The sequence below is a fragment of the Cucurbitaria berberidis genome (genome assembly GCF_010015615.1).
Source record: "Cucurbitaria berberidis CBS 394.84 unplaced genomic scaffold K460scaffold_4, whole genome shotgun sequence".
Classification (NCBI taxonomy): Eukaryota; Fungi; Ascomycota; class Dothideomycetes; order Pleosporales; family Cucurbitariaceae; genus Cucurbitaria; species Cucurbitaria berberidis.
In genome coordinates, this window is record NW_024468938.1 from 4,802,679 (window position 1) to 4,816,324 (window position 13,646).

The window sequence follows — 13,646 nt, forward strand, 5'->3', positions numbered from 1 at the left end:
ACCTCAGCTCACAGCTACCAGCAAACGTCACAGTCGAGAGGAGTAAAATGAAACGTACGTTAGATGCTTTGAAACAATCAATGTAACGGCGTAGCTACTGTTCAAGTGTATGCGCCCAAGCACACTATGATCGTCTCGTTCATTACCTCTTAGTATAGCCTGGGTGGCTTCGACGAATTTTGTAGACAGAGTCTTTACATAATATACTGAGAGCCTTCAGCGTTCTCTATTATATTCTATACATTATCGTCTTACGCGTTCGTTTCCACTACGAAGACTGACCGCTAACCAGCAGGATGGCACTTCCAAGCTGTCTCCGCAGGTCCTCCTTCTCGACATCGTGCGTATCTTCGACCTCTCCCCACTGCGTAGTCTGCCACCGAACCTCCAAGCTCGCCGCCTCAGCCGCTTCCTCGATGCCGAACCGAGCCGTGTCAGTTGCCTTTGGCGATTGCGCAAACGCTTCGGCCCATTCGTGAATCAGTCGAACGCTGACAAGTAGACTCTTGGAAGCAAGCACTGCGCGTTCGAGGCCAGCGAGCTCAAAGGCTGGAAGCCCAGCACACCATCCGCGGATCACCTGTTGTGTCGTCTCTGACTGCGCTACGGGGATGATGCTGTCTGGGTCAAGTGTCGGCGCGATCTCGACGCCTGGCCAGACATGTGTCGTGAGGTAGGAAATGATGCGTGTGGCCACCTCCTCCTGAAGCTCCCTGAGCGTCTTTCCATCCTGCAGAGAATCGTTCAAGACTTTTTCTGGGGCCCAGCAAAGCAGCGTGTCGGTAGCCAGAACCCGCATCATGTATCTGAGGATATCGTTCCTGACATTGGTCCTCCCTGCGGCGTCTGCTGCCTCGATGTCAAGTGCGCGTGCGGCGAGCGAGGTCATGGGAATGTAGTCGGCCTTGAGCGCTTGCTGGGCGCTCATAAGGAGGTCCCATTCGAGGGCAATGGCCGTAGCCAGCTGGTGCTTGGATGGGGGGACGGTGAGAACCTGCTTGTTGGACATGCGAACAGGTCTGTGGTCGAGGAACACCTGCAGGCCACCTTGGCGACGTCAGTACAGTGCAGCTGTGCCAGATGCAGCGTCCTCACCTTCGCCTTCCTTGACGTGGACGTCCTTCCAGAAGCGCTTCGCGAGCATGCTCTTGGGCTTGTTGGAGGGTGAATAGATCTCGCGCATCTCGCGAGCCTGCTTCATCATGTCCGCCTGCTTCCTCTTCCTCGCAACCCGAGCTGATGCATCAGAAGGCTCTGCCGAGGGTGTCTCTGGCGGAGGACCAGGCACTGAGGGATGCGACAATGGCGTTGCTCGTCGAGCCGCAGAGGTATGGAGGCATTGATAGAGGGGGCGGTAGGCTCTTCGCGGGGCTGACAGACGCAGCGTTGCAAGTGCTGGGCGAATTGACTCCATGGCGGACACCAGAGCACAAAAAGAAGAGGAGGGCTGATGGGATGGTTAATTCACTAGTAGTGGTAGATGTTGTATTGACCGCCCGTGGACTTTTCGAGGCTGCGCTCGGTTCACATAGCGCATCTGTCCAACCCCCCGTCTCTTCTCCGCAGCACTCCCGTCCACCCTGCATGCACGCCTCCTCTCGGGGTCCTGCCGACCGAGCACAGCACCAGCTCCAGCACCAGCAACTCTGCCGATCGCTCGTCGCCAGCGCCTACGCCTGCGAACATGCACTCGCTGCTCCACAACTATCCCCGTTTCTCTGCAGAATCCCCGCCGTCTCACTACAAGCACGTCTCGACCTAGCCCCGCTCGAGCCACGAGTGTAGGCCTCCGATGTGGGCGACATCCGTCTGATCTACCTCCGGCCAAGCGCTTGCTTTCATGAGTCAAAAGCCTATCCGCTTCGTGACAAACCACGATGGCCCCTACGCGAAGAGGCGCAGGATAAACTCCGCTTGCCTCACCTGCCGTCGCAAGAAGACGCGCTGTTCGGGTGAGCAGCCCCACGAGATGCGCGTGACCAACTAAGCAAGACCACCTACTAACATAGACGACAGGCGAGCGGCCAGAATGCGGGACCTGTATACAGAACAAGCACGATTGCGCCGGCTACGGAGACGACAGCACCCAAGATGCGACCAGACAGGGCAACAAGGCAGTCCCGAAGGCGACCCATGGCTCCAGCAATCCACCTGTCTTCAAGGTCGAGCAACCAATCGACCCCCATCTGACACGGCCGCCATTGTCGCATACTGTATCGACTATGGCACAAAGTCCAGGTTCGACTCTCAACCCCACGCCTAGACGCGACGACAATGCAGGCAGCAATGGGCTGAGCCTCAGCACGCGCAATAGGATGCCCTACTTCCGCTACTTTGGCCCTACAGCCATCATGCCAGGCTTCAAGCAGATGGTCGTAAAGGTTCGAGGCAAGCAGCACGGAAGTGGCCAAACTACGTCAGATCGTGCGTGACCCCGCCTTCACCATTGCTACCGTTGCTAATGTTAGCAGAGCACCCCCTAGAGTCTTCGCCTGCACAACCATCAGTAGGTTCGCCACCAATACCCGAAGCTCGCACACCTCTGGAGATACCCGTCTACGATGCCTCTACTATGTCTCCTAGCCCGTTGATAACGCATCTATGCAAGCTCTTCTTCGTTCATCTAGGTTGCTCCTTCCCCTTTCTACAACGCGATCGCTTCATGCGTGACCTTGAGGAAAAGCAGGTGGACGCAATTCTTGTAGACGCCGTGTGCGCCCTGGCCGCCCGCTTCTCTACCCACCCAATGCTGACAGGCAACGGTGACCAGCCCAAGCCCAAGGATGGAGAAGGCGCCGTGTCAAAGCTTCAGCCCTCAGAATATGGCCAAGCCTTTGCGCTACGAGCCAAGTCGGCCATCCCAGATGCATTTCCGTGTCCTAGCGTCGCCGTGGTACAGGCTGCGCTCCTGCTCGCCTACGATGAGTTTGGTGCCAGTCGAGACAGTGGACTATGGATGTATCTAGGTATAGCGATTCGGATGGCGCAGGATTTAGGCATGCAAACACTCCAAGGCTTGAAATACGAGGGCCACGATGGCCCCACGCCAAAATCTGTCAAAGCCGACACTGAGAGCCGTCGGCCATCGCTGGTGGAGCGCACTCCGCGTGATGAACCAGAAACAGGCCCAGAGGAACAAGAACAAAGAGCCGTAGAGCGAGAAAGGCTCGATACCTTTTGGTCAATCTTCTTCCTCGACCGCGTCATCTCTTCAGGCACCGGACGACCAGTTACCTTACACGATAGCGACATTGAGCTTTCGTTCCCCTCACTAGATGAGGTCGACACGTCCTCTGGTTGGCCGTTACCGTTCCCGGCTCTTATCAGGATCATTCACCTCTATGGCCGTGTAACCGATTTGCTCAACAGGATACGATACGCTACCGACATAACTGACGATCTGCAGAAGCAACTTGGCGCCTTGGAAGATCGTTTGACCATAATCTATCAGAACTTGTCGCCTAAGCTGCATTTCAATGCCGTCAACTTCCAGCAATACGTCAAGTTCAACCAAGGCGCCAACTTTCTCCTGCTCCATTGCTGGTTCCACACCCTTATCGTTCTCCTGCATCAACCAACACTACTCAAGACATTCGAGGGGACCCCGCAATCCCTGGCTGCTAACAGCAGGGAGTTGTCCATGTCTTCGGCAAAAACTGTTGCCGACATCTTGGCTTTCACTGAGCTCATCGATGCAAAAACGGGAATGGGTAGTCCCTTTACTAGGTACGTCCCAATGCTATACTAAATACTTTCCCCCGAAACTAACAGCATCTTCAGTCAGCCGATATACATTGCTGCATGCGCCTTCTTAAAAGAGACAGCAATTCATTCAGCATCATCTCAACCGCAATCCCGACCTGCAACCCCAGATTCGACTGCCGAAATTGAACGGAAAAAGATATCTATGCCAAATTCAATTAACAACCAGCGCCACAACCATGCTCAGGATCGCGAGCAAAAGCAAGCCGCAAAGCACACGCTGCTCGCTTCAGCGGCGAACCAGAATTACCAGCGCTGCTATCGTTCCCTAAAGGCTCTGGAGACGTACTGGGCTGGAGTCAAGTACATACTGACCGTACTGGACCAAAAGGTGACGGGTGTCGGGGACCCACTGCTTTATACCAGGGAAGAGATGGAGAGTGCACTAGAGGTACCGAGGCCAGAACCGTCATTTACGAGTCCAGGATGGCGGCGCAAACTTAGCTGGGGGACGTATTTGACAGCGCAAAGCCCGGATGGGGAGGCAGCGAAGCTAGCTGCAGCAATCAGAAAGGGTGCGAGAACCCCTACCATACCCGGATCTCCAATGGTGCACCCCAGTCAGGGTAGGTCTAGGCATGCGCCATTTATTACATGTTTGCTAACCATTTGTATAGCCATAGGGTGGTCACTTACTGGCACCATGAATTCTCCATCCACCCACGTCGCCGTCATGTACAGCTCCGAAAACAACAACGGGGGCGAAGCAAAAGTTGCACAGTCGAAGCCATCACCGGCAAGTAATCAGCCTTCGATTGCGTCCCTCATGGCAGAGCCGGCGATCAATTTCGAACAGGCACAAGCATTGCCCTCGCCATCTAATTTCCAACACTTTAACCCCACTACTATGCCTCCACCGCCAAACCAAGTCTTCGGCAGTGTCCCTTCACCAGACCCCGTGCTCGTGTCGGACGCCGATCTACTATTGAACCTCCATTCGCCCTTCTCAGGCGCTTCGCCGTCTGCTACTCGCACGCCGATACCAACCACATCTTATACGCGATCCACATCCATCCAACAACAGCCACCGCCGCCGCCGCCACCACCACCACCACCAATACAAAACGACCTCTCTCCCACTCTCGGGGCCTATGCCACCGCGTCACAGACCGCGTACGGCGACATGGTCATAGACACACAAGACGTCGATATGTCAGTTCTCGGAGCAGATATGATGCCCTGGGACCTAGAGTACCTACCACACGAGATTCTGTACTTTGGCGACGGGACGTTTGCACCTGATACGCTTGATGGCGCTGCTACTACGGGTGGGGCTCCTCCTAGATAGATAGAAGAGTAAGGGCGGGTATATTATACTCGTCGCAACTCCAAATTCACACATATATTTGGCGTTGGGGTAAATGGGTTGGAGAAAAAAGATGATATTGACAAGGGAAACGAAAAAGGGTTGGGGTTTTTGGCGGAAATTCATGATACCATTTAGTTCGTATTCCGCTATATTGTATATTTGCCTGTTACTTAGCGTTGGCGTTGGCGCAATAAACTTTTTTCTCGTTACCCTTTTTGCGTTCGTGTGTTCGGATCGTATATTGTCAACAGTCTGGCTACCAGGCGGACGATTGAATGAATGTGGATGTTATTGCGCTATATACTTTTACGGTAAAGATTGGAAGTAGAGAAGAATACGAGGTTTCAAAGCTTGCTAGAGCACTCGGTCAACCGTAGAGGCGGTGTTGCAATTTGAACCACTGGAACTCGACCTTTGCTACTGAACTAATACCAACGAAGGAAATCGGAAAGAAAGGAGGGAGGTAGGTTGCTAGCCTCAAACTCAAGCTATGTAGCAAAGGCAAAGGAAGGGGCCACTTCGCTCTAGCTCCACCTTGACAAGGACTGATCTCGTTCTCCCTTACCTCCACGGCCTGATAATGTCAGAACTATGCGCAGAGTCGCGCCTGCCACTGTTGCCGCTAAGGAAACCAAGATGGTCATCCAACTCCCTGTCAGCTTCGTCCTCAGAGGATGCACCGCTCTCTTCAGGCTCAGATCCCTCGCCCTGTTGAGACTCCTCCTCGCTGACGGGCCGATCCTCCTCGACACGGCCGTGCGACATGACCACATTCGGCCCCTGAAGCCCATGAATCGATAAACTCGTGACCCTGTCATTTTGAGCTTGTGCATTGCCGTCCTTTTCATACTGAGCCGCGATTTTCGCCAGCTCCTTTTGAAATGCTTCGGTCGCCTTTTTCACGCCGAGTTCGAATCCCTTGGCCGTGTGCATCTGTCTATCCGCTTTGGTATCTTTTTCTTTTTGTTTCTCGTTTACTTTGTTTTCCGCGGCCGTGACAAGACCTTTGGTTATGCCAAAGTCGGGCATAGCGCTTGCTGCCGTCTTCAAGCCCGTAAAACCTACCTTCTGGGCGATACCCTTAACCCCACCAGAATTTTGAACAAATCCTTTCACGAGACCAAGTGCTTTGGTTTCTGCCTTGGAGGAGTTCTCAAGATGCTGCTGTAACGTCGTGGAGTCGGTTACGCCAGGTAGGTCGCCGCTGAAGCCATTGACTCGCTCTCGGGCTTCGGGTTCAGTTGGTGCCTCCAAAAGCGGTTGCTTGTCCTCTGCCTTGGGCTTGGGTTTGCTTTTAAAAAGATTCTTGAACGTCGTTCCTTCGGGGTCGACATAGTTGACCGGGTCGTTCGCGCAGTATGTGTACGTATTGGGTCCGTCGACGGTTCCTAAGGGGTCGGGAGACAACCAGCGGCCCAGCCACGAAGCGTAATACCGCGCACCGCAGGTATAGAGCCCGGTCTCTTTGTCACGCTCATAGGCTGCGAACCGGTAGTGTCGTGGTGCTTCGACGTTGGATCGACAAGTAAGTAGCGTGGATACACCAAAAGGACTGTACTCTTCGTACGAGATGACTTGCGCTGTGTCATCCACCTCTAGATTCTGATTGATATGGTAACGAATGAGTGGTGTTTTCGGCCTCTTGGAGTCTTCCAAGGCTAAGACGTAATCTTCGATACTAGCAACAACCTGGTGGTCTTGCACGGAGCCACCATTGATCTTCGACGTGTGGGTTGTTGTCTGCACGGTCTTACCATCTCCATCGTACGTATGATATATCTCTGCAGAGCCTAGGTAGACCGTTTCCTTGAATAACCTCGCGGTAGAACCCAACTCATCACCGATGACCTCGTGCTCCGTCACCTTGCGCACCCTGGCCCCATTCTCGTTGTAGACATACCAGGTTGTCTGAGGCGTACCGTCATTCACTCTCTGCCTAGCACTACATCGAAGCTTATTGTTGATATCCCAGCCCAACCGCGAGTAGCCGGACATTAAAGTGATACACCCAACCTTGCCAGCGTCCTCGTCATAGCCATAGTTGTCGACCACACCGCCGATCTGGGTACTGCTTAGTCGATTACCAGTTTTCTTAGGCTCCAACAAGCTCGGTTCGGAATATGAATATTCTCTTGTCCACCCAGCTATAGAAGCCTCGCTCGACTCGTGTTGGACTTTGAGTATGTTGTCGGCAATATCATATGTGTATTTCTCAACGTAACCGCAGAGCTGGTCGCCAGAGTCAGACTGCAATGCTGTCTGGACGAGAGGACTACTGGAAAAGACTTGGCGGAGGCTGCGCCCAGTACCGCTTCCTGTATCAACAGTCTCGCGACCTGTCGCATAGATGAGCCGGCCAAAGTCATCATATTGGTAAACCCTCGAAGGTAGCACTGAACAATTGCGGAAGAATTGCCTTTGATGTGCAGCATCTGTGACGGTTACTAGTCGACCCAGACAATCGTAGGTGTTTGTGACGTCTTCTAGAACTGTCTTGTCGTCACGCCACGTTCGTCTGTTCAACATATCTCGTGTTCGCTCGTCGTAGGAATAAGCCGAATGCGCCGAGTTGCCGTAGTCAATTCGCAAGGGTTTGCCATCCGCTGTGTATGCCGCGTTGGTGACATGAACTGTTGTCGAGGAGCCTGAGGTTTGCGTTGTAGATTGAAGGCCCCGTACGCGCCCTAGGAGATCGAACTTGCGCACAGAAGAATGCCCAACGGCATCGGTCGAGCTTATCACACGATCCAGTGCGTCGAACACGGACGTTGTCGTATGTGACTTGTCGTGCATCGCGGGTGTTTTGTTCCAGTCTAGTACTGTTTTGTATTCTACAGCCAGCGTGTGAGCGGTCGCGATGCAATTGCCCTTGAAGTCGTATTCCAGATTACTGCGCATGCCAGACTGATCAGATACTGTATATATACGACCGCGCAGGTTTTTCGATTCCGCTTTTACCTCCATTTCGCCGTATATCGTCTTGCTCCACAGAATTTCGCTGCTAGCTCCTCGTTCACGCACATAGGTTTTGATCCTCCTGCGAAGTGCATCGTACACCGAGCGTCGTTGTATTCCACGGCTATTGCAATCAACAACAACACTGCCAAGGCAGTCAAGCAAGTGGATTTGTAGACCCGCATCCATACTATTCTTACTGACCAGACGGCCTAAGAGATCGTAAATAGTTCTCTCCACTGTACGACCAAGTGCATCGTATTGAGCAACCTGATTGCCATACACATCGTTCTCGAAGCGTATGGTGCGAGTTCGTCCTTCGCCTTGTTCAAGTACAGCAATCTGTTTCCCCTGGCTATCGAGATATGTCGTTGTAGGCTTATTCGCGTAGGCTATGGATTGCTTGGCCGCCTGAATATGTGGCCCACTTTCTGACCTTGCATCCATTTCAAGCCAAGATGATGAATATAGAGAAGTATCGAGAGTGCAGAAGAACAAGCCAACATCTGGGTCTGAACTTGGATCCTTGATGAGAACTGTGTCGCCAGCATCATAAGCTGTTCGGTACCAGGGACCTTGGTGTATTTTAGACCAGCTATGATCAGGATTCAGGATGCCAACGCGACGATCAAGCGCATCGAAGAAATTGATGGTACGCGTAAGCTGCAGCCCAGCCAGCCGTGTGTAGTGACTAGTCGACGAGAAGTAGGGATGAAGTGTTAATATAGCGTTCCCATTACCATCAAATGACTCTCGTGAATGTATACACCACCGGTCTTTGCCATCAACCCACTCGGTAAGACTCACATGCTGGATATCGCGGCCTCGACCATCCATGTAGGTTACATTCAGCATGATATCACTGGTCGTCTTATCGTTTGTATGGACAGCTCCAATATGCTCTGTGCGAGTAAGGTCGATACGAAACGTTGGCAGCTGACTAGACTTGCTGGCATCAAGTAACAGCGGTTTACGGGAGTAGAGTGACCGGGAGCCCGCTTTGCCAATCAGCTTCGTAGCTTCGTCGAGTGAAGGTGTGGCAAGGAACGTAAGCAATTGGTCACCCGATTGTGATAAAGGTGCTCCTTCTATGAGATCACCGACTGCCTCTCCAACTTTTCCCATTCGCGCTAGTGTCTCCCTCTGGCCGAGAGCATTGTAAGTGACCTGTGTTCTGTTTTGATTAGCATCTGTGACCAATGAAGGCTGCATGACTCTGTAGTCATTCTTCGCCTTGTTGATATTGCCTAGCGAATCCTCGCTTTGCAAAGGTAAGAGGCCATAATTGTCCATTTCAATCGTTGAGATGTTCTGAAAAGCATCTCGCGAGCCGGTCGGCACGAAAAAGGTGCTACGAGCTTCCTCCAACCTCTTTTCGATAATCGCCCAATGTTTTCCGTACAACAGTTCGTTCGACGGAATCCAAGCACGATTGTCGGCATCAATATCCGAATAGCCGAGTTGCTTCGAGAAAAGATCCGTGAAAGAAGTTCCAACAATCGCATTGTCTTTTCCGTTGTACACGTTCGAAAATGTGGACTGGGTAATGGCGAGCTGGAACTGCTGGTCTACAACTGAAAAGGGTTCCAGTATCCCAAAGTCTAGCCGCTTAGATAGATCTTGACTTTGATAGTAAGTTCTTGTCTCTTGGCTTTCGGGTGCTGTGCCCACGACAGCAGCCAAATCGCTCTTGCGGAGTATCTCAATGTCGAAAAGGCCCTTAAGGGAATTATTAGATGCATGAAATGTCTTTATAGCACACGTAAGAGGCTTGTAAAAGATATGTGCCGTGTCAATGTCGTTTGTGTATGTGGTCTCCGTGTAGGTAACATGATGGACAGCTTGCGCGGCCATAGTAAGCGGGTCGATAAGCGCGTTAGGCATGCTACCATACTGAACATGCATGGACTTTGTCACATCTCCGTACCCGTTCCGCTCTAACATGAGTTCATGTGCCACTCGAGGATTCTGCTTATCCTGTTCATACTGAAATGACAGCTTCTCCCGAGAGTGCACGTCGAATATTGCAGGGCTGTTACCATGCTCTGAGGCGTCGATTAAGAGGACATCATATGAGAGTTCTTCGACACTATATGGGACCATGGCACGGTCGCTCGCGCTTTCCCCATAGACCTCGGTACGCAGCTCTCTACCTTTCAAAGATCGGTAAGCATCCAAAAGTTCGTCTGCATCCAGATTCTGAGTGATGTTTGACTGTAGTCGACTCTTGCCAAATGTAGTTGAAGATATAGGTGCAAGACCCATCTGTTCTGCTCCAGTGTGATACCAAAGTCGTGTATGCCGAGTTGGTGTCTTGTACATCTTCGCCCCATCCGCAATGGGCAATCTCTCATCCTCCCGCTTATCTACCTCACCGAAACCACAAAACTCTCTCTCAAACCCGTCGTAATATCCATCGTGGTAGGAGAACTTTGTTGTTCGAGTGGATCCAACTATCTCGTCCTTCTCTACTACACGACTTACAGTGTGTACGGGAAACGGCAGCTTAGTTGACCAGGGTCTACCATTCCGCTCATCCGCAAGGAAAAACTTCGTTGACGGGCTATAGGTAGCCGCGGTGGAAAGCCCGATGCCGTTAGACCATGACTTGAGTAGGTGTGGTTTTGCATCCCCGCCCAAATTCAAGAACGATATCGTATAGCCATCATCACCCTGAGGGCCGGTCCAGCACAGACATGAAGTACCATTTCCGAGTAAGTCAGCAGTGAAAACGTTCGACAGCTTGTCAACCATAGGAAAGTTCTGCACAAGGACACCGTCACTCCATGAATTGCCACAGTAATTATAATACACAATGGCGCCGCCCGTGGGCAACAGATATAGAAGATCGGCTGTACCGGAGCCGTCGACGTCCAAGATACGAATGCGCTGTGTAGAGAAGCTGTCGACTGAATCAAAGACGGGGCAGTTGTCCATAATAACCTCTGAGCCGAAATTGCCGTGCCCGAGGTTAGGCCAGTAGGAGACCTTGCAGTTCGAGAGTCGAAGAATGTCCGTAAGGCCGTCGCCAGTGGCATCGGCGAAGTATGTCAACGATTGATCGTCGTGAGTTTCAAGTTGCGGGAAACTTTCTGGGCATCTGCTCCGTTTTTCACAAGTGAACCCGCCTTTGCCCAGGGACTCATACCAGACAAACTCGCCATTACCTTGCGAGGGCGAAAAGAGGTCGCTACGACCATTGCCAGTGAGATCCATTCGATGTAGAGGAGCATCTTTCTTCCCACGGTTTAGCGACGCTGGGAAATTCTGCAAAGGAGTCCATGTATTTTGGTCAGTGCACTCGAAGTAACCATCAAGTCGCCCTTCGGAATCCACAATCACAAGGTCTTGATGGCCATTTCCGTCTATGTCTTCAAAGAAAGAATCTTGATAATCTGTGACGTTAGGGTGCGCCCCAAGTTTGACGAATGGACCAAAATCTTCAGCTTCAGGGAGCTCTTCGTTGTCCGAATCAACGGCAGTGCTGAGGGCGTTCATATTCCGCTGAAAGTACCATGCTCCATCCAGTTGCAATAGAATCCCTTGGAGGCCCTCTCCATGGAGGTCGATCCAACGGAAAGCTGCACCAGGTTGAGCAACCGGTAATGTTTGAAAGGCGATCGGCTTCATTGTTTGTAGGGTTAGATTCCCCAAAGGAGTAACCTTTGAATATCCAAACACATTTTCCGGAAGTGACTCTGTGAAGTAGGCGCCACTATCGGCATCCGGCTTCCAGACATGTCCGTGGGAGGTTGCAGATATCAGAAACGAGCCGTAGGGCGATTCTTCATAATCAAAACTGTACGAAGAGACCAGATAGTCTTTCAACACGAGCTCCTCTTCGATATGGTGGAACATAAGGACACGTCGACATAAGCGATATGTTCGAACTTCGAATCCGCTCGTCGATGTCGAAAAAGGGTCGCGCCGAACAGCCCAAGGCTGCGATTCGCGTGAAGTCGGGAGATGAAGATCGTGCTCGCCATAATCGAACACAACCTCAAACAGCCATTCTTTGTCATTAGCGACAGGGGAGATGTTCCAGTGCTTGAGATCGCGAGCTGGCTTGCGGTTGCCATATTTGATGGATTTAATGTACCTAGCACGTTTGCGAGTATCATTTGAACGCTGAAGTTCATGATTCGGTGTTTCCAGGCCAGCGCCAATGATACCCGCACTATCTTCCGGCTTGTACGATAAACGCATAGCATTGCCAAGGGGATCGTATACCTCACACAATAGCCAAGAAGAGATGCGTTGATGCCCGCTTAGTGTAGTATCAAAAACGCGGGATTCTTGTGTCCGACCGTAGACTTTGACGTGGTTGACATGAGAGATTGTTCGCCAGAATACATCATTTACATCGGTTTGACTGGTCCAGCTTTCAACTCTGAAGCTCGATTGCTCCACTGTCACGCGGGGCCTAAACCTTTGGACCACGTAGCCGTCTATCACATCCAAAGCTTTTCCAAGCGGTACGAGATCATCGTGACCAGAAAGAATAAAGGTGTCCGCATCGTCATACCTAGGAACACCTTTTGATGTTTTCCGTGCCACAGTCTCGGTTGACAGACTCCAACCGATTCCGAATGGTCCATTACCGAAGCCAGAGCTATAATCGAGTGAAACTGATGGTTGACATTGATTTCTGGATGCAGTGACCTGTAGTGGAATGCTCAGAGATAGCGCCCCAGTGTTGGGATTCACTTGAAATGTTTGATCGATCGATCGCAAGGCACCACCTCCTTTGCCACTTGCGAGAACGGATGCATTGATTGACGCAATTCGCAGATCCGTTGATGATGGACCGGCTTGTGCTGTTGTCTGTTGCGTACTGGCGGAAGGGTTGCTCTCTTTGTTGTTTCTGGTGCGTGGCTGCCCAGACGGTGGAAGTAGAGGAGTGTTCTTGATGTCCATCGCACGGTGTTCTCAATAGGTTGGAGACGAATAGTTTGCAGGCGGTCCACGATTAGGATGAGAGTTGCGCGTAACGTACAGTCCTGAGAAGCTCCATAGGCTTTCGTCGAAGAACCAATGGCGACTTCCAAGATACTGACCGACGTGGTGTTTCAGTGCTATAGCGGAAAGGGCATAGAACATTTAGCAGGCGGTGATACATGCACAGCTTGGACGTAGTTGGATGCTGATACTTTTCGTGGCTGCCTGGCTCGCTGTTAGTCAACATGCCACGAGTAGTGGCGGGAGCTGATGAATACGACCCCCAGGTCCACATAGTGTCGCATTGACCAACGCGCTTGCTCTGTGAGCGACATGGCTAGATTATCGACATGGCAGGCCTAGATCATCGGCTGAACATAATCTCTTCCAAGGTGTTGTCAGAGGCGATTGTAGGACGGCTGGGCTTGGGTAAGTCCGAGCGTCGGCGGTCCGAGCTCACTTCGCGTACGGTACTAGTTGGGCTGCAAGTCTGGGTCGCGAAACGATCTACTAGCACACGTCAATAGCTCACGACGCACGGCACCCTGATCGGCGATAGTCTTTCTCTCTCGTTCTATAGCGACTCTTCAGCTTGGCCCTTGAGCGCCACGCTCGAACAAGGGCGACCGCCGGCTAGGGAGCTACGCGAAAGTCTGCAGAAGGCACCGCAAGGAGCGTAGAT

General features: G+C 52.0%; 4 protein-coding genes across 4 annotated transcripts; 2 read left to right on the forward strand and 2 right to left on the reverse strand.

The window, feature by feature from the left end:
• Nucleotides 1-64: 64 nt before the first annotated feature.
• Nucleotides 65-1,405, reverse strand: K460DRAFT_369300 (F1-ATP synthase assembly protein). The gene is made up of 2 exons (XM_040933936.1): nt 1,096-1,405; nt 65-1,047 (listed from the first exon to the last, which is right to left on the reverse strand). The coding sequence occupies exons 1-2, from the start codon at nt 1,202-1,204 to the stop codon at nt 269-271; spliced, it is 888 nt and encodes a 295-aa protein (XP_040787011.1). The 5' UTR covers nt 1,205-1,405; the 3' UTR covers nt 65-268.
• K460DRAFT_164378 (uncharacterized protein) lies at nt 1,075-1,986 on the forward strand. Its single transcript, XM_040926908.1, has one exon. The coding sequence runs from the start codon at nt 1,240-1,242 to the stop codon at nt 1,783-1,785; it is 546 nt and encodes a 181-aa protein (XP_040787012.1). The 5' UTR covers nt 1,075-1,239; the 3' UTR covers nt 1,786-1,986.
• K460DRAFT_164367 (pathway-specific nitrogen regulator) lies at nt 1,714-5,341 on the forward strand. The gene is made up of 5 exons (XM_040926907.1): nt 1,714-1,952; nt 2,017-2,424; nt 2,472-3,726; nt 3,781-4,328; nt 4,380-5,341. The coding sequence occupies exons 1-5, from the start codon at nt 1,841-1,843 to the stop codon at nt 5,048-5,050; spliced, it is 2,994 nt and encodes a 997-aa protein (XP_040787013.1). The 5' UTR covers nt 1,714-1,840; the 3' UTR covers nt 5,051-5,341.
• Nucleotides 5,342-5,632: 291 nt separating this feature from the next.
• On the reverse strand, nt 5,633-13,259 carry K460DRAFT_397541 (SpvB-domain-containing protein; the record flags this gene model as incomplete). The annotated part of the gene is made up of 2 exons (XM_040936166.1): nt 5,633-12,931; nt 13,023-13,259. The coding sequence occupies 2 exons, from the start codon at nt 13,257-13,259 to the stop codon at nt 5,633-5,635; spliced, it is 7,536 nt and encodes a 2,511-aa protein (XP_040787014.1).
• Between the last annotated feature and the right edge of the window lie 387 nt (nt 13,260-13,646).

Excerpts from the sequence above, each read along its gene's own strand:
- K460DRAFT_369300 (XM_040933936.1), bottom strand. The coding sequence starts at position 1,204 with ATGATGAAGCAGGCTCGCGAGATGCGCGAGATCTATTCACCCTCCAAC. Across the intron at positions 1,048-1,095 it reads CCACGTCAAGGAAGGCGAAG|GTGGCCTGCAGGTGTTCCTC; the intron begins GTGAGGACGCTG and ends GACGTCGCCAAG.
- K460DRAFT_164378 (XM_040926908.1), top strand. The coding sequence starts at position 1,240 with ATGCATCAGAAGGCTCTGCCGAGGGTGTCTCTGGCGGAGGACCAGGCA.
- K460DRAFT_164367 (XM_040926907.1), top strand. The coding sequence starts at position 1,841 with ATGAGTCAAAAGCCTATCCGCTTCGTGACAAACCACGATGGCCCCTAC. Across the intron at positions 2,425-2,471 it reads TGGCCAAACTACGTCAGATC|AGCACCCCCTAGAGTCTTCG; the intron begins GTGCGTGACCCC and ends TAATGTTAGCAG. Across the intron at positions 4,329-4,379 it reads AATGGTGCACCCCAGTCAGG|CCATAGGGTGGTCACTTACT; the intron begins GTAGGTCTAGGC and ends CCATTTGTATAG.